Source organism: Miniopterus schreibersii (genome assembly GCF_964146895.1).
Source record: "Miniopterus schreibersii genome assembly, chromosome: 11".
NCBI lineage: Eukaryota > Metazoa > Chordata > Mammalia > Chiroptera > Miniopteridae > Miniopterus > Miniopterus schreibersii.
In genome coordinates this window covers 26,535,958-26,562,235 of record NC_138111.1, presented here as the reverse complement: position 1 = coordinate 26,562,235, position 26,278 = coordinate 26,535,958, and the positions used below count along the sequence as shown (strand labels likewise).

Genomic DNA, 26,278 nt, shown 5'->3' with positions numbered 1-26,278 from the left:
GTTATCCTGCACTTCCACTAAGTGTTTATTGAGCTGGTTGCATCCATTGAGAAGAATGTTAAATTTCATCCCTTTTATAAGTTCTCTAAGTGATTCTAATATGAAGCCAAGGTAGAGAACCACTGCTCTAGTTTCAGGGTTGGTTGTGCTGAAGACCCCATGGGTATGCTGAGAGAGAATTTGTAGTGCGGAGGTGACATGAGGCCATTGCAGCATGAATGCTGAATTGATCATGTGTTTGCAGTTTGAGTATGTTGCCACTAGATGATGCCTTTGTTCATATGAGTTTTGGGAATTTAGTGCAAATCTATTCTTTGTTATCCAAATGGTTATATAACTAACAATTAGTTACGTTTTAATAAGAGAGATGGTCCCCTTTCCTTATAAAAGAAGGAAAATGTCCATATGTACTTTTAAATTTACACTATTATGTATTTTCTTAATTTGCATTTCATAGTTGAGACTGGCATTTTCCAGCGTACCTTCTCTTTGAGGTGACTTTGAACTTTCCACCTCTGCTGTCTGCAGCAGAGCTCCTGTGTGGCTGCCTGCTGGAGGCTTCCTCCTGAGTTCTCTAATGATGGTACTCACAGTCTCTACAGTGAGCTGTCTGCACTCATTAAGAATGTTGAGATCGCAGACCTGTCTGAGCCCTTTGTAGTCCCATGGTTATTTCCTGCCCCAGTCAGGATTACCTAGGTACACAGGGAGTCAGATTTTGCCCCTTTGGCTGAATGTCTGATTATTTCTGATTTCTCTCTCCTTCCCTCGGTTCTTCACAGATTGCCAGCGGAGCCTTGTATCTGGGCACCGAATGATAGAAGGCTTTTTTTTGATTGGCAGGTATATAAAGATAAACCATACTTGGAGCAGATAAATTGGGTTAAGTCATGTTCTCCACAGGAGGCAGTGGAGAATGTTTGTGACAGACTCCATCAGCCTTTGCTTATGGCTGCCACAGATTTGACACACAGACACCATCTATAAAAGCAGAGCTTGGCTGGGAGAGGATTCCCTCAGCTTTCTGCTGAGGAGCTCACTTCTGGGCATATGGTTGCCATTGTAAATGAAGTCTCACAATTTCGCAAGTCATTTGCCAGTTGTAGAACTCTGAACTACAAGTGTGGGGCAGTCATATCATTTTCACTGTCTCGATATTTCTGTGGGAGAGCAGAGGAGGTTCAGCAGATTCCTCATTTTGCTGGATCTGGAAGCTCAGGTCCTGATTAGTGTTACAACCGAGACTAGAAACCAGCCTCCCAAGGCACTGTTCTGTGTAACATTGCTCTCTTCCCTTGAAGGAAAAAGAAAGCTCTTCTGTATTTACAGTAAAGGTTTGATATTGGAGATAGGATCCAATAAAGAAATAATCTTTTTTCCTTGAGTACTTGGGAGTGGGAAGACATGGATGCTTGGATGGATGCTGAGCTGATTGTTATGCAGATGGATGTCTAGGGAAGTATGAGCTGACTTGACTGAGCTGAGGGGAAAGGATTTTGTTCCTGCCAGGTTGTAGTGGTGTTGGAAATCCAGAGGGCGAAACCACATGTGCATGCATGCATGTAGGCAGAGAGTATTGGGTTGGCCCCAGAAGTCTTTTATTAGTTGGGGTAATTCTTCTTCTGAATTCTCTTTGCTTGTGCTGAAAGAATGTTTATCAAGGTTTTAATTCTCTTGAGGGCTGTAATTAATAAGTGTTTCATTTTTATCTTATTGGCAGGGTAACAAGGATTACCATCTACAGACATGCTGTGGGAGTCTTGCTTATGCAGCACCCGAATTAATACAAGGCAAATCATATCTCGGATCAGAGGTATATTCATTGGCTAATTCAATATATAATCAATATACATTTACTGGTAACCTGCATTGGGGATATAATGATGAGGTAAGAAGTAATCTTGTTAATTAAGGAGTTCAGTGTATTTAGAGAGTGAGTATGTAAAGTAATAAATGAAATGAACCACTTGCAATAAATATAATGCATAGTACACTTATGAAGCAAGGATCTATTTCTGGAGTCCTTGTGGTTGTTTTTGTGTTAAATAGTTCCATAGTTTAGACTGACTAGTCCAGCCAGTAGAGCACAAGGCCAGGGTCGCAGGCTCAGTTTTCAGAGATGCTGGTTAGCAGAGAGATAAGATATACTTTGTCCATAGCCATCTATTCAAGGCCAGCAGTCCTGTGGAGGAGGCGCAGGCTCAGAAGGCCTGGTCATTGCCTGCTTTACCACTAGCTGCTGCAACTAGTCAGCCCCTTCCATTCTCTGGAATACTAATTTTGCTGAGACTAATATTGTAGGAAATGTTTAGTCGTCAAAAACTCAGGAAATGCTTGCTGGGATGAACAGTTTTCTTTAATTTAGGACATCTCCACATCTTTAATATGTTTTTGTACGGTGTGATTCTTTGGGAGGGGACCATCACAGAAAGCTGGTCTCAATTTTACTTGCCTACTGAATCTGCTTTTTATGTGGAATATCTTTTGGGACTAGTGTTATGTGGGAGAAACTTTGAGGTATGCCAGTTTACTTAACTTGTAACACTAAGGTGGGAGCTAACTTGTTTTGGTGACTTTTTTGGATATAATCTCAAACTTAAAGAATAGTTGCAAATATGGAATGAGAAATTCTGTATATATTTAGTCAAATTCACAATTGTTTATATTTTTCCTATTTGCGTTATCATCTTTCTCTATATTTATATATATGGATACTATTTTTTGAACCATTTGAGAAGGAGTTGGAGACAGACTCCTTTATCATTAAATACTATGTATATGTTTCCTAAAACAAGCACCTTTTATAGCTGTACTTTAGTTGTCAAAATCAGGGACTTTAACATTTATACAATTTATTTAATCCACAATTCATATTCAAATGGTGTCAACTGCACCAATAATGTCCTTTATTGGTATATTTTCTCTACAGTCCAGGATTCAATTCAGACTTATGCATTGCATTTAGTTGTCATGTTTCTTTGGGTCGTCTTTAATCTGAAAGAGTTTCTTAGGCTTTCTTTTTTTTAAAAATATATCTTTATTGATTTCAGAGAGAGGGAGGGAGAGGGAGAGATAGAAACATCAATGATGAGAGAGTCATTGATTGGCTGCCTCCTGCATGCCCCCGACTGGGGATGGAGCCGCAACCTGGGCATGTGCCCTGACCTGGAATCGAACCGCCATCTCCTGGATCCTAGGTCGATGCTCAACCACTGAGCCACTCCCGGCCAGGCTCTTAGGCTTTCTTTATGTTTCTTGACCTGGATATTTTTGAGAAAGCCAGTTATTTTATAAAATGTCCCTCAATTTGAATTTGTCTGATGCTTCCTTATAATTAATTCAGGCTATGCATTTTTGGCAGAGATACCACGGAAGTGTTGTGGCCTTCTCAGAGCATCATAGGAAAGGGAAAAATCTTTTACTGAGCATGTATCATAGTTCTGGAATCATGCTAGATCTAACCCTCCCCCAAAATTGTGGTAAAATATGCATAACATAAAATCTTAAACATTTTTTTAAAAACTATCTTAACCATTTTTTTTTTAACCCTCCACCCGAGGATATGTTTATTGATTTTAGAGAGGAAGGGGGAGGAGAGAGAGAGAAACAGAGAGAGAGAAAGAGAGAAATATCAATGTGAGAGAGAAACATCTATTGGTTGTCTCCCGTACCCACCCCTACCTGGGATCAAACCCGCAGCCTAGGTATATCGCCTGACTGGAAATCGAACCTGCAACCTTTTGGTGTATGGGACGGTGCTCTAACCAACTGAGCTACCAAGCCAGGGCTTTTCTTTTCCATTTTAGTTTGACTTTCTATCCCTTTTTTTTGTAAAAAAAGATGCTGCCCTTACCGCTTAAAATTTTCCTAAGGCTCGAATGAAGGTGGGAGCTGTGACTTCTCAGCCAACAGTGGTGTCATTATTGACAAAGGCCACATACTGCTTGTGTAAGTAGTTGGTGCTTAGGACTCATGGGACACCCGGATATCTTATGTAAAGGTTAAGCACCTTTCTGGGGTTTTGAGATTTGTAGGGCTATTTGTGCTGGCAGACTCATTTCTAGCCTCTATATTTGAAAAGTCAATCGTTGAACTTTATTAAGGTTTCTCCACCTTGAGAGGACTTTACTGTGCAGCTTATCACATTCGCAGATTATCAGTAGTAAATTTTAAGACTTGTTTTGACATCCTTGTGTGTGTTTACATAACCCTTGTATGTAATAAGCCCTCAGTAGCACTGTAGAACTGTCTTTCAGAACCAGAGACCTGGCCTCATCTCCTTTTCCTATTGTGCCCAGTTCAGACCAATCAACTGGAAATTATTTTCTATAAAGCGCTAGAGTCCAGCATTAGAGGAGAGTGCACTGAATTGGATGTCAGGTGACCTACCTGTGTAGCCTAGGTGACTTTGGATAAGCCTTCCTTTCTGGGATTTAGGTCCCCTGTCTGTAGAATGAGCAGGTTTAATTGGATGATCTCAGAGCTCTTTTCCAGCTCTGTGAAGATTCTACTATGTGTATTGCCATTCTCAAATATGTTCTAAATTTTTTTGGAATTATTTTTTCTCCCTCTCAGGCAGATGTTTGGAGTATGGGCATACTCTTATATGTGCTTATGTGTGGCTTTCTACCATTTGATGATGATAATGTCATGGTTTTGTACAAGAAGATTATGGTGAGTACTCCAAGGCATAAATTTCAATGAAAAAGTTTTCTGTACTGCATATTACTTGCTTCTATTTATAAAAGTACAAAAGCAGGCAAAGTAATGTATGCTGTTAGAAGTCAAGATAGTGGTTACTCTTCGGAGATGGAAGTGACTGAAAGAGGAGCGTGGGGGCTTTGGTTCAGTCTTGATCTGGGTGCTGGTTATACTTGTGTATTCAGTTTTTGAAAACTTATCAAGGTGTACCCTTATGAGATATGTACTTTTCTATATGCATATTTCCTCAATAAAAAGCTTAACAAAACAAAAACAAGTGGGAAAATAAACATGTAAGATGATTTTCCTGCTAAGAGTTTTTGTTTTGTATCCTGAAGTGATAATTTAGTTGTTGTGTTAAATCACATTTTCCTATGGTAAAATAAGAGGAACTGTTTCTTTTTGAAGGTAAAATTTGGCTTTAAGGTATAATAAAACCACTGTAAGCTTTGTTAAATCATATGAGAGATAGAAAATAGATTTGTGGTTGTGGGGTAAGGGCAGAGGGTGGAGTGGCAGTGAGGAGTGACTGCTGATGGGTACGGGATTTCTATTTGGGGTGATGAAAACATTCTGGAATTAGAGAGTGGTGATAGTTGCACAACTTTGTGAATGTACTAAAAATCACTGACTTGTACACTTTAAAAGGGTGAATTTCATGTTGTGTGAATTATACCATTCAATTAAAAAAACCCAAAATCATATATAGCAAGGAAAATAGTAAAATTCTTTTTAAAGCGTTAATATTCAAAGCAAGCTAGCACGAGAAGGTATGAAAGAGGAAGGAAGAACACCGTGTTGTGTCTATAGAAACCAGGGCCACACCAGCAGAGCAGCTTCTGAGTGTGGCTTGAAAACAGTTCTTCTGAACAAATATTTCTTGAAGGTCTGCTTTGTATGAGATCCTGAAAAGCATGCACAAAGGTCTGTGAAACGTGATCATTGTCCACCAGGGCCTGCTTTCTTGTTGGAGACAGAGCCAAGGCTGTCTCTCAAAAGAGCAAGGGGTCAGCGATGCCATATAATAACAGATGTATAAGTGAAGCTAATACAGGAGCGGGCATGGGATTGGGGAGGAAGTGAGGTGTGAGCAGGGCTTTAAAAGAAGGGTATAAGTGCTTCAGAAAGAGATGCCTGGTAGAGTAGACAGTGTGAGCAGAGGCATAAGATGGGAGAAGCATGAGGAGAAATTTTATGTGGTTGGATCATTGGGTCTATAACACCTTTTAGGTAGGGAGACTACCTAAATCAACTGTCATTTCTGGGAAGTTGTGCAGAGTTGAAAGTGGTAGCCCCGGGTGGACCATTGCCCACCTGATAGAAGTCTAAGAGCACTAAGTTTAGTCTTTAATTTTTAAAATTTATTTGACTAAATAGTTTTTCCTATATCCCACCCTGGGAATTGCAGTAAGAAATTTTGCCTAATAGTCATGTAACCACCATCATAGGAGTGTTAACCTAAAAATAAAAGGCCAAAGAGAAAGGTAACTAGCATTTATTTGAGATCAAACAAGAACAGCTATTTGGGAAGTACTGATTCAGGCAGAAATGAAAATAGTGTTCTGATTAGGAGACAAAGGCAAGGGCTATTTATGAGAAAGGGAAGGGGAACTATTACATCAGTAGAAGGAAAGCATTTCCATTGGTGCAGATAAGCTAACAGTGACACTAAACATGTTTCTAATTTTAAGTCTGGTAGTCATCAGTCCAGTAGTTTTAATATCTGCTTTCTTGTTATACTTGCAAATATAACTAATATGATTTGCTGATGGACAGGATGAGGGGAGTAACCTGAGTAACTAGAAAATTGGAGCTGCTCTCAACTGAGTTGGAAAAGATTCCTGGTAGAGCAGAGATGATCAGGAATTCAGATGTGGACATAAAGAATGGGTCCATTTTGTCTAACTTTTCAAATTTATTGGTATGAGGTTATTTATTTACCTAGTGACAAAGTATATATCAGGTTTTTATGTATTTTTTGCAGATCAGTGTATACATACATAAGGAATCACATTTTATCTCTTATACTACCCCTTCCCAGTTTTTTCACACAGATGATAGCATACCAAGACTACCAATTTGTTCTCCTAATTCACATCAGGTATTGTGCGTCAGCCTTTTTACTCACTTTCGGTGTCATTCCTGGTAGAGCAACGTACTGGTTCTCATTTGCTTCATCAGTAGTGTAGAGCATTACAGTAATCAGTTATTTCTGAGGTCCATTCCAGCTCTGAGCAGCAATGAGTTCTTTGACTTCTATTTATTCACATTGAGTTTTCCTTGTTTGTTTTAGCCTCACATTCTCCTCTCTTGAAATTTTGAATCTTGATTCTAATCTCACGTAATCAGTTGTCCTCGTCAGAATTGTGCCATTTTGCACATTTCTTAAATATGTCTAATTCAAGTTAAGTAAAAACTGAACAGAATAGGATCACCCCTAAGTGTTCTGGGTATTGGTTTTTAGTCTGCATCAGATACACATAACTGAGATTTTGTGGTCTTATCCACAAAGATAAAATAAGTGACCATTAATACCCTACTGGAATTGAACTGCATTATATCCATGATCTTCCTCATTTACTGACTTAACTCCAAATTTTCCTGTGTTTTTTTTTTTTTAAATCTAGCCACACCTAAACTTCTATGTTGTTTATTTGCCTTCATTTGCTGTTACTGCAAGTTCACATTCATATGGCAGCCATGGAATTAATGCTCTTATTTTTTAATGTATTAATGTATTGTTTCACCAACACAAGGCAAATGTACCAACATGCAAACTTCACTATTCTCTGCTTTTATTATTTGAGTGCACTAGTGGATCCTGTATCAATCCTTTGGGGGAGGAGAATTACCTTAAGATAATTTAAAAGTGTTACATCCTAATAGTAGATATTTGATATTTTTGGTAAATCAAATATTTCTGCAGTGGAATGAGTATGGTACAAAACGTTTAATTCTTGTTCAGTAGAGATTTAGCCTTCCTAATTAATATTTTTACTAATACTGTATATTCTTTGTTTCTCCTCTGAATTTCATTTTTTAGTTTTTCATGTGTTTGCAAGTTGAAAATTGATTCAAATTAGGACTTTTATGCATTATTGTGGAATTTAATTTCACACATTATAGATTTTGAAATTTATTGTAATCTTGGCTCAGAACTATTGTTCCGAGTCGCAGTGTAATAGTCTGCTGGTTGAATCTAATTAAGGTGTCGTATCACTTGCATGCAGTATGTATTTTTCCTAGAATGTTCTAAAATTCCTCACTTGGGAATAATACTTCCCTCAGTTCTTGGTTTGATCGAAAAACCCAGCACTATTTGACATACTGTATGTAACTCTTGTTTAAGTGGCAGACTTTGTTTATTCTTTGCATTTGTTGATTATTTTAACCAAAATGCTCAATGGCAATTTCCAGCGTGATTACTGATAGACTAAGTATTAATCTTATTAATGCCACCTATATTCATTTGCCATCGCTGCACTCAAAGACAAGCATGACTGTACTCCAGTTCTGGGTACACAAATATTAGGGAAGTATAAATAATTTAGTAAATGAAAGTTGAATAGCTTGAAAGTAAAATAGCTTTCTAACAAGTATAATTTATAATTTTAAAGAAAATGAGCAAATTATCTCTTAATGAGATTATATTTTATAATTATAGAGCTGACTACAGTACTATGATTATGTGTTGGAGCAATTGCCTGTCTTTCTCAGCACCATGTAAAAAATGAACAATTTGAAGCCCATTAGAATTCTCAGAATTATTTTATTAGCCCACAGATCTGTTTTTCTCTCCCACTTGGTTTCTCTCTTGGTTACCTGTTCCTTGCTCTCCTTTGCAAGGCAATCATCCCTTAAGTAAACAAGAATTCTCCAAAGATTGAGCTTAAACCAGGTGAAGAGGCACAGCCAAGATTGTCACGGGGTTTTATAGAGCTGCTCTCCTGAGCAGAATTGCTCCTCTCAAGGTCTTTTCTGTTTGATCCTTAGATATATACTTTCAGTATTTAAATAAGGAGCCTTTCTCCCTGTCCACTACTAGGCTTCCTTAGACCTTCCAGCATAGTACAATAGAAAAAGTACTGTATCTCTCTTCTAGTCCTATCTCTACCCCTTTTTTGCTCTATAACAATATTTCTCAGTTTTGGCACTATTAACATTTTGGTTTTTTTAAATCCTCACCGAGGATATGTTTTTATTGATTTTTAGAGAGAGAGGAAGGGGGCAGAGAGAGAGAGAAAGAGAAACATCCATGTGAGAGAGAAACATCAATTGGTTGCCTCCCACACGCGCCCGACTGGCAGTCGAATTCGCAGCCTGGGTATGTGCCCCGACCAGGAATCAAACTCGCAGCCTTTGGGGTGTGGGATGATGCTCCAACCAAGCGAACCACCTGGCCAGGCACTGTTGACATTGTGGACTAGATGATTCTTTGTTTTGGAAGCTGTCCTGTACATTGTCGGATGGTTAGCAGCGTCCTTGGCCTCTACCCACTCTGCCCATAGTAGGTCCCAAGTTGTGACAATCAAACTATCTCCAGAGACTACCTGATGTCCCCTGGCGGACTCAACCACCCCAGTTGAGAACCATTGCATTATAATATTGAACAAGCATTTGATTTCCCTGACTGAGATGTATTTTCCTCATCTGTGTAATGTGGTTAATAATCCCTGCCTACTGCACAGCATAAAAATATTTGTACAAATGCCCTGTGTGTTTTAAAGTACTGTGTACAAATACGATGTTGGATTGAGCCTGGCAGCAGAACTCAGCTTTGGACTTTATTTCTGCCAGTATTTCAGTGCAGAGACTGAAGCTGAGAATGTCAGGTCGTGGTGATGAGTCACAGGCCTTGTGACTTGTGGAAGGTACTCTACAGAGTTGTTCTGTCCAAACCAGGAAAGTGGGTGGGTACATTTCAGGGGGTGATATGAACGGGACATGACTAGTTGATGTGTTTCTTGCCAGGCAATCCTGAGGCAGTTGTAGTGGGGCAAAGCTCCCTTAGGAGGGCCCATGGCATTCCTCAGAATGACTAGCCTTTTGTTTTTTACTGTACTGATTATTTAGTGCTCTGGCACACATGGCTTTTGGTCAACATGCCCATCTTTGCTTTACCACTTTTTTGAGTATCCCAAGCTCCCTCTCCTATTTATGTCAGAGTGGAGAAACATTTATTGTCTCTTATGTACAAGGCATTATGCTGACTGCTTTCACATGCATTCTTCTTTCTTTCTTTATTTTGTAAACCTATACATGACATTACTGCTTTACAGTTAGTACTGTAGCAGCAGCAGTAGTAATAGATGCAGCAGCAGTAGTAGAAACTAATGCATATGAAATTCTCACTGGGTGCCCAGCACTGTGCTTAGTGCTTTATATGTATTAAATCATTGAATCCTAGCAAGAATTTATGGAGTAGATACTATTATTATATTTCCTTTTATGGATGAGGAAACTGAGGCACAGCAAAATTAAATAGCTTATCCACATAACTAGTAAGTAGTAGATCCTGGATTTGAATCTAAGCAGTCTGTCTCCAGAGCCTACTCTCTTAGAAAACAGGGTCAGAGAAATTAACTTTTACAAATTCAAAGAGCTAATAAGAGGCAGAACTGGGATTCAAACATAATGTATGACTTCAATCCATTGCTGTTTCCAGTGTACCAAGCACCACACTTCTCACTTGCTTGTTCTCTGCCTCTTTCTGGAGAGGACTGCTTCTGTGGTGCTAGCTTACAGCCCAGCATCGGGGATGTACTAAAAGATGCTTCAGGAACTCAAGATGGGATGATACAGGGGTGATAAAAAGAGGCAAAGAAGAACTTGTAATCAGTCTGGTGGAGCTCCTTATTCAGTATGTTGGTCTGGATATTTATTTTTAAATCTGCTTTCTGTAGAATTCTGCTACTTTTAGTTAAGAGTACTTTTGTTTTGGATGGTAGTTTCTGGATTTAAAGGCATAAATCCAGGTTTGGTTATGGGCCTGTTAGCTGTGTGTTAGAGCAAACCAGAAAGGGCTAGAACCTGAAACCAGACTTATCCTTGGGGTGGGCAGGTGCTGACAGGAGAGAGGTAATGTGAGGAAGTTCAATCCTTATAGATGGCATATTAGTTTCCTAGGGTTGTTGTCATAAAGTACTACAAGGTGGTGGCTTAAAACAACAGGCATTATTTTCTCACAGTTCTGGAGGCTAGAAGTCCAAAATCAGGGTATCAGCAGGGACATGCTCTGAAGGATCTAGGGGAGAATCCTTCTTTGCCTTTTCCTGGCTTCTGGTGTTTGTCAACAATGCTTGGCATTCCTTGTCTTATAGATGCATCACTCCAGTCTGCCTGTCTTCATGTGGCCTTCTCCCCAGTGTGTTTGTGTCTCTGTGTCTAAATTTCCCTCTTAAAAGAACACAAGGCATATTATATTTAGGGTTCACCCTAACCTAGTGTGATCTCATCTTAACTTGATTATATCTGAAAAAGACCCTATTTCCTAGTAAGTGTACACTCATGGGTTCTGGGTGGACATGGATTTTGGGGTGGCGGTTGGGCAGTATTCAACCCAGTGCAAACGGTATCCAGAGAGTCAGCAGCAAATGGCTCTGCATACAGTGCGCACGAGGGAAGACCTGTTGGAGCACATGGGGGCTCTGACCAGTGAGTGAGGCGTGACAGGACACTAGGAGCAGGTCGTGATTGGAGATTGAAGTAGGTCATTACCATTTGATCAGTGTAAGCAGGTAGGAGGTTCCTTACCCCAGGCTGGTCTCTACTTTCTATGGGACCCTGGCAAGAACGAAGTAAAATCTTTGAGGTACCGGCAGATGGTCAGTTTGCTGAGAAAGAGACCAAGTCCAGTACTCAGGATTTGAATCGCGAGAAGCCTTGTCCTCAGGAATAAGGAAGAGCTCAGGTAGGAGAGTGGGGCCAATTAGGTGACTTTCTGCTGAGTCCTAGAGAGTTGGTTGAAGCATCTAAAAACCCCCCATCCTGGGGATAGGCCTGAGCCTTCAACTTGGAATTCAGTTGGCCATGGATGTGGGACAGTAAGGAGAAACGGATTAGAGGCTTCATTATTATAATTCAGAAACAAACTTTGTCAGTTTCTGACTCTGGCAAGGGTTAAGCCTTGGCAAGGTGTAAATAAGAGTGGATTTTTCTGGGTAATAGGTGATTTAGATAAAGGAGAATGAAAATTTTAATAATGTCATTTGTAAAATGAAAGCTTTTGTGCTTCCTGGGAAGCACTTTGTAGGTCAGCCTGTCTACATCAGAGAAGCCGAGTCAGAGGTTGAGCTGTTTTGATGTCAACACCTTTTCTTTTTAAATTCAGTGCTTGATAAGGCTTCTTTGAAACTTTTTTATTTCTTTAACATAATCAAAATCCATACCTGTCTGTTTCTCCCCTCACCTTTAAGCTGGACTGATTTCTGGTAAGAATTATGACCTAGACAGTTCATAAGAGCAGAGAATGCCAGTGTCGGGGCTAGTCAATGGCTCCATCACCTACCTGCCTCCACCCTTCTAGCCTCGTTCAGTTAGTGTTGATGTGTGCGCGCGTGAGCCTTGGCTCCCTGGGCCTCCTATGTTATATTTCTAACCCAGAGTCTTTATTCAGTTAATTTTGTCTTTCATTAATTTTCACGACGCTCTGAAGTTTGCCATATCAGACTATGTTCCTTAGTTTCCAAAGTTACCAGAAACAATTCTGTGTTGAATGTTACTGTTCATAAATTTTTGCATACCACATTATTTGCTGAGGATATATTGCTAGAAGTGAAATTGCTGAGTCAAGGATATGCAATTTTGAATGCTTTTTATACATATGTATTTCTAAAGTATTATTCATAAAAGTTTATGCTCTCTAGTTGTATATATATAGGCACTCTTGTCCCTGAACTCTGACTAGTACTGAGTAATTTTTGTTTAAAGTTTGTCAGTTTGATAGACAACAGATGGTATCATATTCTTGTTTAAATTAATTACTTTTTAATTATTAGATTAGTTTAACATTTTCATGTTTATTGGCAATTTATAAATTCTTGTTTTGGGCATTACCTGTGACAATTTGCCCATTTTCTTTTGGAATGTATGCTTTTTTATCCCGTTCCTTCATTTATTAAATATTAATTGAGCACCTTTTGCATACTAGGGCCAGACAGTTTAGGTGAACAGCACAGACAAAATCCCTGTGATTAAGGAGCTTATGTTCTAATGTAGTGAGGCAGAAAATAAACAAATATTGCATTTGACAAGCGGGGATGGTACTACAAAGAGAAGTAGGTATGAAAGGGAGGTAGAGAATGATAGATGGGGTAGAGGACGGGGAATGCTATTTATAAAGGTGGTCAGGGGAGGCCTCCCTGATACCACTGATATTTAAGTGGAGATCTGAAGATTAAGGCACAAGAACTGTTGATATCTGGGGAAAGCATTATAGGCAGAGGGAACAAAGTGCAAGGCCTTAAGACAGGACTGTGTTTGACATGTTTAATGAGTGAGGGGAGAGTTAGGAGGTGAATTTGAGAGGTAGCAAGGAGTGGGCTGGATGTGGGGATACAGACCAGGGAGGGCCTTAGAGCCAGAGTAAGGAATTTGGATTTCATTCTGAGCAAGACAAGGAGACATTGGAGAGTTTTGAGTAGTGAAGTGACATGATCAGACCCTATTTTTTTGTTGTTTTTTTGTTAATCCTCACCTGAGGATATTTTTTCCATTGCTTTTCCGATAGAGTGGGAGGGAGGGAGGGGAAAAGAGAGAGAGAGAGAAGAGAAAAAAAAACACCCACATGCTCGGCTGGGTGTGGCTCAGTGGTTGAGTATCGACCTAGGATCCAGGTAATTGGGGTTCGATTCCCGGTCAGGGCACATGCCTGGGTTTCGGGCTCCATCCCCAGCAGGGGGTGTGCAGGAGGCAGCCGATCAATGACTCTCTTATCATTGATGTTTCTCTCTCTCTCTCTCCCTCTCCTTTCTTCTCTCTGAAATCAATAAAGATATATTTAAAAAAAAAAAGAAAAAAAAACCACACTGAAAAAACCACACATCGATGTGAGAGAGAACATCAGCTGGTTCCTTCCCGCATGTGCCCCGACTGGGGGTGGGGATTGAACCCGCAACCCGGGTACATGTCCTTGACCGGGAATCGAACTCAAGACCCTTCAGAGTGCGGGCCGAGGCTCTAACCACTGAGCAACACCAGCCAGGGCTTTAAAAAAGATCTAATTGGCTTTATTAAGTAATTCATAGATCAGGCAGCATCCCATCTAGTAACTAGAAGGGTGCTCCCAGGCCAGATTCTGAAAAGAACATTGGTGGTGGTAAGTGGAGACTAGACTGTGGGGGACAGTGGAAGACCAGTTCCAAGCTTCTTATAGTATGCCAGATGAGAGAGTTTAATGATGTGGAGGCAGTGACAAGTGGTTCTGGATATATTTTGAACATAGAACCAATAGATTTTCCTGATGGATTGGATGTGAAATGTGAGAGAAAGAGAAGCTAAAGATGACACCGAGGTATTTGGACAGAGCACCTGCTAATGCAGTTGCCATTTGCTGAATGAGGTGGTGGTGGTGGGGTGGGGGGAATGTGGGAAGAATAGGTTTGTGGTGGTGGTGAAATCTTAATGATATGTGAGAGCTTTTTATGTGATGAAATGTATTAATCTTTTGTCATGTGGGTAGAAATGGTCCCCCCCCCCCCAATTTGCTGTTAATTAACCTTGTTATTGGTGTTTTGCTGTACAGAAATGTCAGCTTTTTATTTTGTCATGTGTTAGACTTTATAGTTTTTGGTTTTGCTGTTATGTCTAGAAAGATTCTAAAAATAACCATCCATGCTTTCTTTAAGTACTCTTACGGTTTTATATTTGCATTTAACTCTTTAATCTGGGTGGAATTAATTTTGGTGTGGACTGTGAATTACAGTTCGATCTTAATTTTGCTCAAATAATTAACCTGTTATCCTGGCATCATTAAACAATTTGTTCTCTGCTAAGAGAAATGATTATATCATTTCATCTGAATAGGGAAACGGGTGTGTGGCAGGTTTCATAGAGGTATTCTATTACGTGTTAGTGTTTAGCAAGCCCCTGGTCTTATTTTTAGTTGATGACTTGGTGATTATAATTTCCTGAGTATACCAGATTAGAAACATTTGTCTTCTGAGTCTCTTCCATTCCCCAAAAAGGTACTTGCCTTAGAAGGTGGCTTTCATCAGTTTCTCTCAATGACTATGAATTCTGCCTTGTGGATGATTTGTGACCAGTTTTTACCACAGCCAATGTCCTGCCACCAAATAGATTTTCTAAAAGCTATCTCATTTTGTCAACTGATCATTGTTCCAAGATTATAAACTAAAATTTGCTTCAGCAATACAAAATTGATTACAATGAGTACTGCAGATTCCAAAGCCCTATATAACCTTTATGTTTTCCACTTTTACAGTCTCTGTACTCTAGTCCTTCTCTGATATGTGGATAATTTAGAGGTGATAATAGTATTTAATTTACTGGATTTTTTTTCCTTTAAAGCAAGAAATGGATTTCTTATGTTATTAATAATGTTTACCAAATTTTATAAATGGTTGAAGTCTTCAGGTTTGGAAGTAAACCTCCAGCATTTTGTTACCGTAGAAATTTGTGTCAAGGCTGATTGAACCTAAATCTCTTAAATGTTTTCTTTGTTTATTTTTGTAGCGAGGGAAATATGAGGTTCCTAAGTGGCTCTCTTCCAGTAGCATTCTGCTTCTTCAACAAATGCTGCAGGTAAACTCTGTTACTTAGTATTTTTAAGTAATAGAAGTCTATTGGAATTGTTTGACCCAAATTTAACATGTCTGTGTTACTACTGTATTTGGAGGACAGCACCATTTATCTATTAGTTTAAAAAATTGCATTCATTATGTCTACTGTGCAAATATCCTCTACTAGATGCTTTCTTAATTCTGTTGCAAATGCATTTTCTTTTAAACGTCTATTGCATGTCTTTGCTGATGTGGTTTTTCCTCCTTTTTCTTGTGCATTGTCTGTTTTCTCTAACCAGCTCTTGCTCCACAATCTTCTGTTTCCTTACTCCCACTCTTGTACATTAGATATGTAGTAGATACTTAATAAATGCTTGAATGAGCTGATGTACAATGGAGGGGGTCCTGTGATCTAGTGCAGTGGTTCTCAAACGTTAGCATGTGTTGCAATTGTCAGATGGGCTTGTTAAAATACAGATCGCTGGGCACCACCCTGAAGGTGTCTGAGTCAATAGATCTGGAGCAAGACTAAGAATTTGCACCTCTAACAAGCTCCCAGATGACACTGATGCTGCTGGGACACACTTCAAGAACCCCTAATTTAGTGGAATGGCTTCTGAGAGTTAAAGACAGGAATGCTGAGGTCTAGGTATCACCCTACCAGTCAGTATGCCTGCCACCTACCCTAGTTCTGATCTATAAAATGGCGATTCTGGCCTGGCTTCACTGCTATGTATTGTTATGAGGATAAAATGAGATTAATAGGAAGCACTTTGAAAATCTGAGTCCCTTATTAGTGCAATTTTTTTCATTATTATGTATTCACGGTATCTCCTATTTTCTCCATCTATTAAGTGCATCTCCACGTTTTATTCAAAATTTACCTTAGACTTACCTTGACTAGGGCCAGACCACCAAATTTCTGTAATGAGATTGAAAACACCTCATCCTTTCTTCTAAACGCCAAAAAACTTAATCTTTGTTGATTAATTTTCCTCTCTTCACATTTGAAAATTACAAATGGAAAAGAAAGGTGTGCTTTTCAACTTGTTCTGTGTGGTTGTAAGCTCATCGGGAGGTAGAGATTGCATATGCAGTATGAATGCCCTGCATTGTGGCTGCTTGAATATTAAATTGGTGAATATTTCCTGTGAATAGGTTTTCCAGCAAAAGACTATTACATCATACAATAGATTGACTGAACTTCATGAATAATGTCCATACCAATGAAGTTCGTGTTTGTTAAACATTTATCTTCTAGGCCTATGTTGGTTGCTATAGTTTTCTTGCTTCTGTTGCCTTTTGAAAAGAATTTATTCCAAGGCCATTTTAAGGTCTTTGACAGCATTTTTGTGATGATAAAGTTTACATCTGTTCTGATGAATTTTGAGTTCTCAGGAGGAAAAGAGTTGTTTTTCATTTGGAATGCTAATCTCTGGCTCCTTCTCAATGGCCACTAGGTGGACCCAAAGAAACGGATTTCTGTGAAAAATCTACTGAGCCATCCCTGGATCATGCAAGATTACAACTGTCCTGTTGAGTGGCAAAGCAAGAATCCTGTAAGTAAAATGAAATGCAGTAGAAATAAAAAATAATAATAATAATTGTGTGATCTTTGTTTGGATTCAGAACCTATAATCATGTAGTCTAAATATAAAAGAAAATGTACTTCATAGACTTATTCGTCACTTTGGTGTTTGGGAGACTTGCAACCTCGTGATATATTTGCCTGTTTGTCTTTAGGAGAGTGGTTATTAACCCAGACTGCGCATGAGAATCACTGGGACCTTTAAAAAGATGCCTGCGCCTCGCATCTCAGAACCATCAATGGATATTTTTAAAGCTCCCAGGTGCTTCTCATGTGTAGTCAAGATTGTCACCAGTGCTCTGGGAATCATGGGCAAGTTACTTAACTTTACTAAAGCTATTTATTCGTCTGTAAAAAGTAGGTTAAATCAGTTCTGTCTACTTCCCAGAGTACTTACGAGCTGTGAGATATTTACTTTCTGGGATAATCACACCAATAAATATAAATACTCTTCTCTGTGGCCATCTGGTCTTGGAGAAATAGACTGTGCTTGTGTAAGCCCCTTCTCATTAGTCTGCCCACTGTTATGGCCACACAGCCTGAGCTGAAATCCCTCCTGATTCTCTTATGACTGTCAGCTACTAACATTTCTTTTCTCTATATTCTCTTTGGCCCTCCATGACATTGCTAGTATCTATTGAGCAAATACAATCAACGCTGCAGCTTAATTCTAACAGCTATCAACACTGAGAGCGTAAGAATGGCAGAGTGTGCGGGTATCTGAGCAGAGCATCAGGAAGTGCCTGTTGTGAGGTGGAGAGAGTAGGTGGTGCAAATGCTTGTGTGCAGCCATTGGGGGTCATCATCTCTCCATGTGTGGGAGGGCTTTGCCTCTCCTCAGTCATGATTCTAATAGGATAGGATGCACTACTGTTTGCAGTGGAGCAGATGCCAAAAATGAAGAAAGTCTCTGATTTCAACAAGAAAAATTATTTTAAATTGAGGCACAGTATAAAGTAAAATGCATAGTGTTGAGCATTCCAAAAGAGTATATAATTTTTCTTATATCTTAGTATAACCATTGCTAATATTTATTGAATATTTACTATAACAGAATAGCATGCTATTATAGCAAGAACTTTCTGTATATTATACTATAGTGTAATATAGCCATAGCCCTTAGGACAGTACCTGTAAGAGTCAGGTGCTATTCTATGGGCTTTATGTTTTTAACTCTTATAACTCATTTAATCCTCATATCAACCCTCTGAAGTAGGGAACAACTGTTATTGTTCCCATTTAGCAGATGAAGCAACTGAGGGTAAGGTCAAACAACTAGTAAGTATAGAACCAAGATTTGAACCCAGACAAAAGGGCTGCAGAATGTAATGAACCTGATAGGTCATCTAGTTCAACCTCAGGGCCTGTATCCTGTGTAGCGAAGCCTTTGTGATAAGCAGTGCTTGTCTGGTCACTGTTTGAATAGCTACTGGAGCAAAGTCATGGAGTGGTGGCATTGTGGTGAAGTAGGAAAAAACCCTGGCTAGGAATGAAAACACCAGTCTTGGGCAGAGTGTGCAAACTTTTCTGAGTCATCACTTTCTCATCTCTAATATGGGCGTTCTAATGTCTTGCGTGTTCGGGTTATGTTATGGGGATTACAGAGTGCGTTTACATGCTATGTTATTCATCTGTCTTGCCTGCCTTTCAGAGCTGTTGCAGGGATCAAATGGCTTACATACAGAAGAGGTATAAGGGGTTGTTCTTGCTTTTCAAAGTCTTTGTTTTTCTCTTTCAGTATTGGGTTTTGTCAAGAGTGATCTATAAAAGTAATTCAGATTTACTTGGATATTTAGAGTATAGATTCTATTCTGTAACTCTATGCATGGTCTCCTATCATTTTCACACATAGCTCTAGTACCTAAGTATTGTATCAATTAGAAGTTATATTCACTTTTATTTTCTGCCCTGCTGAACAGGAATTGTAGTAGGCACAGATAATCCAAAATAATTGGTTAGTTTTGGTATGCGTTTTTGTGTTTAATTTAACTTGAGTATGTGTGGCTGGGAATTTAGTACTTAAAACGAAGTATTGAGCCATAATTTTCAGACTTGGGTGTCTTGTCCACCCCACTCTTTTCATTCTTTTTAATTTAGGGGCCCAGGAAAGAGAATAGCACCTCCTTCCTACCTTTCGCTTCTTTCCCACACACACCCTGTGGTAAAGGTACAGAGCGGAAGGCTATGGAAAAGAGAGAAGGGTGCTTTTTTTTCTTTTTTAAAGGAGAGTAACTTAAGGTCTTGGAGGGCACCCCAGAAGTCTTTCCTTTCTTGTTTGAACAGTGATAATGTTAACAAGAAGGTGCCTAACTGGATGGTAAAGTGTCTGGGCTTTTGAGGATGAGCCCTTCCTGAAGGGGGAATTTATAGTTTTGGGAGCTGCCAAGGTCAAGGCAACCCAACGAAAACTTACTCTTAGCACGTCAGGCCTTCACAGTACCATGAGTATGCTCCTTTTTGGTCTCCGCATTCTCTGTAGTCCATGAGGTTGTCCTCCTACCAGCCAGTCATGCAGGTTGTTGTCTCTACTGTTCTTTTTTCATGATGGCAGCATGTCTTTCTCTTGAGCCCTTTGTTACAAGTGTGCTGCCCAGAACAAGGGAACTCCATGATACTGTTCTGCCTTGTGTTGGGCAAACCTCTTTTGGCATATTACGTTTGGTTCTGTAAACCTCACCTTGACGGTCAGTGACAGCCTGGATTGTGTGATAGAAAGAAAGGGCCTGGCCCGGCCGGGTGTGGCTCAGTGGTTTTCTCTTTTCCAGTTCCTTTAACCACCATTTTAATGATTAACTCCCCTTACCATTCAGGCCCTTTCTTTTTTTTTTTTTTTTAATATATCTTTATTGATTTCAGAGAGAGGAAGGGAGAGGGAGAGACAAGAGATAGAAATATCAATGATGAGAGAGTCATTGATCGGCTGCCTCCTGCACGCCTCCGACTGGGGATCGAGCCCGCAACCCGGGCATGTGCCCTGACCAGGAATCGAACCCCGATCTCCTGGATCCTAGGTTGACGCTCAACTGTTGAGCCATGCCCAGCCAGGCAAAGAGCTTATCTTCTTGAATCATTGTCATCTGCTTATATCTTTAAAAATTGTGGAGAATGATTATTCTTACCCAGGAGTTTTACAAACTCATGTTGCTTTTACAAAGTGATGTTTCACTTTACAAAGTAATTATGATACTTTTAAAATTTCAGAACAAATAAAGGTGGGACAAATGTAGGTTTACAGTTTGTATAGAAAAATAACACAATCATAAATAATACCAGAATAAACTCTGTGTTTCGTGTACTCACAACTGTAAACCTACTTTTGCCCCACCCTGTATTTTGTAATTTCTTTGTTAATAAAGGTTTTAAAAATTTTTTTGTAGCTTATTCACCTTGATGAAGACTGTATAACAGAACTTTCTGTGCATCACAGAAACAACAGGCAGACAATGGAGGATTTAGTTTCACTGGTAAGAAATGCAGCATGAATTTGAGAGTAATGCCTTTTATTTCATTGTTCTTGATTTTGTCAGTACATTAAAAATGGGGTAGCTTGTCAGACCTATGATTTTACCATGGGTGTAACTATTTTACTGACTATTGTTGGTTTTTAGAGAGAGAGGAAGAGGGGAGAGAGTGGGATGTGGGGACAGAGACGGGGAGAGACATTGATGTGAGAGAGAAACATGGATCAGTTGCCTCCCGTACACATCCCGACCGGGGATGGAACCCACAACTTAGGTATGTGCCCTGACCGGGAATCGAACCCGCAACCTTTTGGTATACGGGACAACGTTCCAACCAACTGAACCACCTGGCCAGGGCTATTGCACTTATTTTGTATTTATGTGTGATTTTCACTCAACTCTTTTTTAATGTCTGCTGGATAGCCTTTTTAAAAATGGCATTGATTAAAGAGAATTATGGTGGAGAAAACTAAGAAACAGAACAAACTAGTCCAGGGAATTGACAGAATTCTGATTTTGACTACTTTAAATTCTCTAACATGGAATTACGATTCTGCTGTAGAAATTAAGGTAAACGCAAAACAAGTTTTCTTCTTACCTAAAAACAACCCTGTAGCACCACATCACCCCTAAGCTGATGAAGCAAATACCTTGAAATTATTATCATGATTTCTGGTGTTGGATCATTTTAACTCTCTCAGATGTTTAATCTCTAGAATCCATATTTCCCAGAGATAGAGGCACTCGGACCTGCCTCTGAGTATGATGGAAATGCTGGGCTGGGATTGCTCCCAATTTTCTCTCAGTTCAGTTCTGTGTCTTTTCATCACCTATGAGTTGTATTGTTGTTGTTTTTCTTCTGTTTTCTAACTTGCAAGGTAAAAGCCTTAAGTACTTCTTTTTTTTTTTTTTTTATTAGACAAAACTTTACTAAGCCCCAGTTCTTTTAAGTGAGGACGAGATAGAAAGAAAGGAATTATTTGAATGACATAATAAGCAAAGGCTCTGGAGATGTCTGGAAAACAGAATGATAATTTACTTTTTCATGGAATAAAAAGGAATGGCAAGAATTGGGAATTGCTGCAAGATATATAGGTCCTTAGTCTTTTATAATGAAAATGTGAAGTTTTCATATAAGCAACTTTAAAAAAATTGCATGGCTTTTTCTTTGGGATGATCTTTAATAGAAATCTGTTTTTCAGAGACATAAAATTTCTTTTTACATTTTTATTATAGAAATTTTCAAAAGTGGAGAGAATAATGGAATAATAATGATCTTCCATGTACTGATCATCCAGTTTCAACAGCTATTAATGTTTTGCCAATTTTATCTATAAGGTGTCCCCAAAAAAGTGTATACACACACATTGAATAATTATAAAGGCAGTGTTTATCAAAATTGATAAAGTGTGCATACATTTTTTGGGTACATCCTGTATATCCCAGCACCCTCCCCCATCTGCACTTTCCAGCTGGGTATTTCAAAGCAAATCCTATACATCATGTCATTTTATCCAGAAAAAATTTGGTATGAGATTCACAAACTTTAAAAATTTAAATCTTAAAAGTAACATACTCAGAATTTCAAGAATCATTGAAAAAAAATCTTTAAAATAGTATCCTTTATGTGGTCTCTAAGTACAATTTTTGAAACTTAGAAGTGAAATGGAACTAGGAATTGTCTTCTTTACTTCTGATACAGAAAAGAAAATAGAAATGAGGCATGGTAGGGATTGTTTTCTGGAATTACATTTCTGAATTTCTCAGTTATTCTGAGAGCCAGGAATGACCAAGTTCAAGAATGCTGTGAGGAAAGTAATTGTTTCTCTTCTTTTATACCCTTCCCTCATTCTTAAGTGCCTGTCTATGTCTGTACTTATTTTCCAGTCCTAGAGATGAATAGAATACATCTCCTTAACCTTGGCTGAACATTGGAATCACCTGGGAACTTTAACCCTGATGCCTTGGTCCCACCCTCAGAGATTATTATGGCCTGGGGTGTGGCCTAGGCATCAGAATTTTTTAGAGCTTCCCAAATGATTGCATTATGCAGCCAGGAGTTGAGAAGTACTGCTCTAGATTCTTGCTGTTCAAAGGATACTCTAGGACCAGCAGCGTCAGCATCACTTGGTGTTTATTGAAAATGCAGGATCTCGGACCCCACCTCAGACCTACAGAATCAGAATCTGCATCTTAATAAAATCCCTGAGTGATTCATATGTACATTAAAGCTTGAAAAGCATGGTCTATGTCATTGTTTCTCAACTGACAGTGATTTTGCCCCTCGGTACATTTTTGGTTGTCACAATTGGGGTTTGTGTATATGCTAATGGCATTCCTGGTGGAGGTTGGGGATGCTGCTAAATACCCTATGATGCACAGAATAGCCCCTCACAATAAAGAATTATCCAGGTCAAATGTCAGTAGAGTTGAGGTTGAGAAATCCTGGTCTAGGTAGCCTCAGAGAATTCACCTTGGTCCTGAGTACTTTATAGTTTAAAGAGCCTCAGGAAAACCAGGTTTGAGATCATCTGTGTTCTTATTTTTCTGGTATCTTGAGAGCTCTGCCTTTACTTCTGGAGCAGTTAGGACAGAGAGAGATCAGTTTAGTGTGATCCGTGCTGCCATGGTGCTGTTGATCTTTGTTCAAGGAGAGAGAAAACAGTATTATGCCCAAACATTCAACTGATTAGAAGCACTTTTAAACTGCTTCTTCTATGCAGAAGTCAGAGTTCCATACATCTCCTGATTTTAGCTGTCTCATTGAAGCCCCCTTGAGATTCCCAGCAGTGGGGCTAGAGCTCCCGTCTCATTGCTTTCCTTTCTTTCCCCTATTCTCCCAGCTACGAGTTCCTCTGGACTGTGGGAGCTGCCAGTCATCTGCTCGGGGAACTTCACTGAGAGTCACATGTGCATATGTGAATCAGTCAGACCAAGACATCCCTTTACCCCACCCCTACAGTGCAAATGCCTGTGTGCTCTGGTGGTGGGAGTTTAAAGATTGAAGGCCTTGGGAGCAAGGTCAGGAGAAGGACCCCTCAATTTTTCAAACCCTCTGTACCAATAGTTGTTTTTCCTCAGCCCAGGTGCCTGCGCAGTTCTTTAATATTTGGTCTTCCGTCTGAACAATGGCAGGGTTTAAAAATGCTTTTAGTTTTCTAGAAATGGTACTTTCTTTATAACAGGTAAAGCTATTGCTTTACTTTCAGACATTTTACTTTCAAAAGAGGGACCTGTCTAAAAGATAAGGGAGACATTGGTTATGTCAGACTTGAGGATTGACATCACCTGAAAGCGTAACTAATGTGTTGATTTATCTGTTATTCAACACAGAACTCCCCTGTGCACCTTATCATAATGAGTAATATGCAGTGGCTATGGCAAAAAAGTTATAAAAAGGAAGCTTTTTATGCCTAGAGGGAAAGAGGGCTTAGAGGATGGCTGTAAACTCCTAGGCTTGCTTAGGAAACTCCATTTAAAACTCTTGGCACTGTGCAGGTGTTGTTTACAATGCCTGGGTCATGCCATTGTTGATAAGCAAGTGGGAACTTGTTTCTTAGCCCTTGTCTCTAATTAGTTTATGGTATCTTTCTCAGAAAGGTGGCTCTCATCGATGAGACCATTCATGTGGGAGGTGGTAAAAAATCTTTAATGCAGTTTTTGGAAAGTGGAGAGTGATTCTAACTACATTGTTTTCACCCAGTTCCTAAGTACTTTCTCCATGAAACCTGCTCTGTGCTTCCTTCCCCCTGCTCTGTCTGGATTAAAGGAAAAATTCTGTGTTAACTTATCTTAGTAGTTTATACTTTTCCAACTAGATGGTTAGATCCATTGTATAAATTTCAAAGCATATACTATGACTGTGGCCATCTAAAATATTAACTGGTAAAATTTATTAATAAGAACAGAACTGCCTGGCCGGGCGTGGCTCAGCGGTTGAGCATTGGCCTAGGATCCAGGCGATCGGGGTTTGATTCCCGGTCAGGGCACATGCCCGGGTTGCGGGCTTGATCCCCAGTCGGGGCGTGCAGGAGGCAGCCGATCAATGACTCTCTCATCATTGATGTTTCTGTCTCTCTCTCTCCCTCTCCTTTCCTCTCTCTGAAATCAGTTAAGATATATTAAAAAAAAAAAAAGAAGAACAGAACTGGTAGTAGACCTCTTTGGGTCATGTACTTTGAGGAGATACACAGCATTGAAATATTATTCAGTATTATTAAAATTTAACACTTTCCAGGGCAGAGAGTCTCATAGTCTTATGAGTACATTATTTAGAAATTTTCAGTTAAACACTGGATTGAACAAATATGTTTGCATCCAACACTTCCTAAAATCTTACTAAAATAACAAAGGGATAAAAGGGCAAAAAAAAAAATCGCAATAAAGAGAATAAAAGCGGAGACAAAAGTCATGTCACTAAAATTTTGGAAGTTACAAAGTAGATAAGTGGTCGCTGGCATAGCATTTTGGAGAAAGCTGAAAGCCTAAGTGCCTGCAGTGGGAAAGGGCAGTAAACAAATTGATTAGGTGCCAGAGCTCCAGAAAGGCTCAGGGATCAGCGGTGCCAGGAACTTCTGGGATCAGGGAAGTGAGCAGGGTGGAAACCAGGAAGATTGGTTGAGAGTCTGTATTGGAAGCAGTTAGACCCCAGGTCCCTTTTTCTACCTCGGGCCGCATGACAGCCACCTCTTCCCCACCCCAGCAGAAGACTGGAGACTTTGAACAAGAGGCACTCTAGTACCAGACGCAGCTCGAATGGGGGCAATGAGCCATTGAGAAAAGGCTGCGTGGACACACACAGGCTGAACACTGCACAGTGAGCCACTGCCTCTAACCCCCTTCACTGTTCAACGCTGAGAAGCTGGAACTAGGATTTTATCCTGTTTGTAGTGGGGGTGGGAAAATATTGGAAGATTCATCTCTAGGGAAAAGCCAAGAGAAAAAAACCTACTATAGCAATGGTTGGGAGTTCAGATTTTCTGTTTACCTGAAAGCAGCAATTTTCAACCATTTTTATCTCGTGGCACACATAAACAAATTACTAAAATTCTGTGGCACACCAAAATATATATATTTTGCCGATCTGACTTAAAAAAAAGGTATAATTTTGATTCATTCACACTGGAGGGCTGTTGTGTTGGCTGTAGTCATTTTTTTATTTGACAATCTTAGGGAAAAGAGGTCAGTGCCCCTGACTAAACAGTCAGGTATCACATGTTTTAAAAATTCTTACAGCACACTGGTTGAAAACGTGCCTTCGAGTAAAGTCCCCAAGGTGGTAAGCAGCCCCAGACTACACATAGAGCCTTTAGTTAGCTGTGTTATAATTCTTCACTTTTAAACGGAGACAGACAAAGATCACCAGATATTTGAGGAAACCTCTAATACGAAAGCCGCTGCTCAAAACAAGTGGCGTGGGTTGGTAGGGAGAGGGAAGAAAAAGTAAAGATGGTCGGGAAAAAACAGATAACAGGAAGTGGGGAAAATGACTAAGAAATGGTAACTAATATTCTCAGAGATAAGAGAAGCTATTTCTTTCTGAAATGGGAACAAGATGACTAAAAAGGAACGTTTCAAGAAATAGCTCTTGGAAACTTAAAATGTGACCAAAGAAATGAAACACCCAGAAGAAATGTTTGAAAAGGAGTTAATGTGAAGTCTTCCCAAAGCAGAACCTAAAGACAAAGAGATGCACAAATAGAAGAGGAAAGAAAGGTCCTCCATACAAATAATGTAAGTTGCAAGAAGGTAAAACAGAAGAAAGGGGAAAGAAACCATTGAAGAAATAT

General features: G+C 39.5%; 1 protein-coding gene across 1 annotated transcript in view; it reads left to right on the top strand.

Moving 5' to 3' along the window:
• MELK (maternal embryonic leucine zipper kinase) overlaps positions 1-26,278 on the top strand; it is a 59,203-nt gene that overhangs the window by 13,607 nt on the left and 19,318 nt on the right. The window contains exons 7-11 of the mRNA XM_081150994.1: positions 1,721-1,813; positions 4,576-4,674; positions 15,394-15,462; positions 16,901-16,999; positions 20,406-20,492. Coding sequence (XP_081007120.1) covers positions 1,721-1,813; positions 4,576-4,674; positions 15,394-15,462; positions 16,901-16,999; positions 20,406-20,492 — 447 coding nt within the window. The remainder of the gene's footprint in view (positions 1-1,720; positions 1,814-4,575; positions 4,675-15,393; positions 15,463-16,900; positions 17,000-20,405; positions 20,493-26,278) is intronic.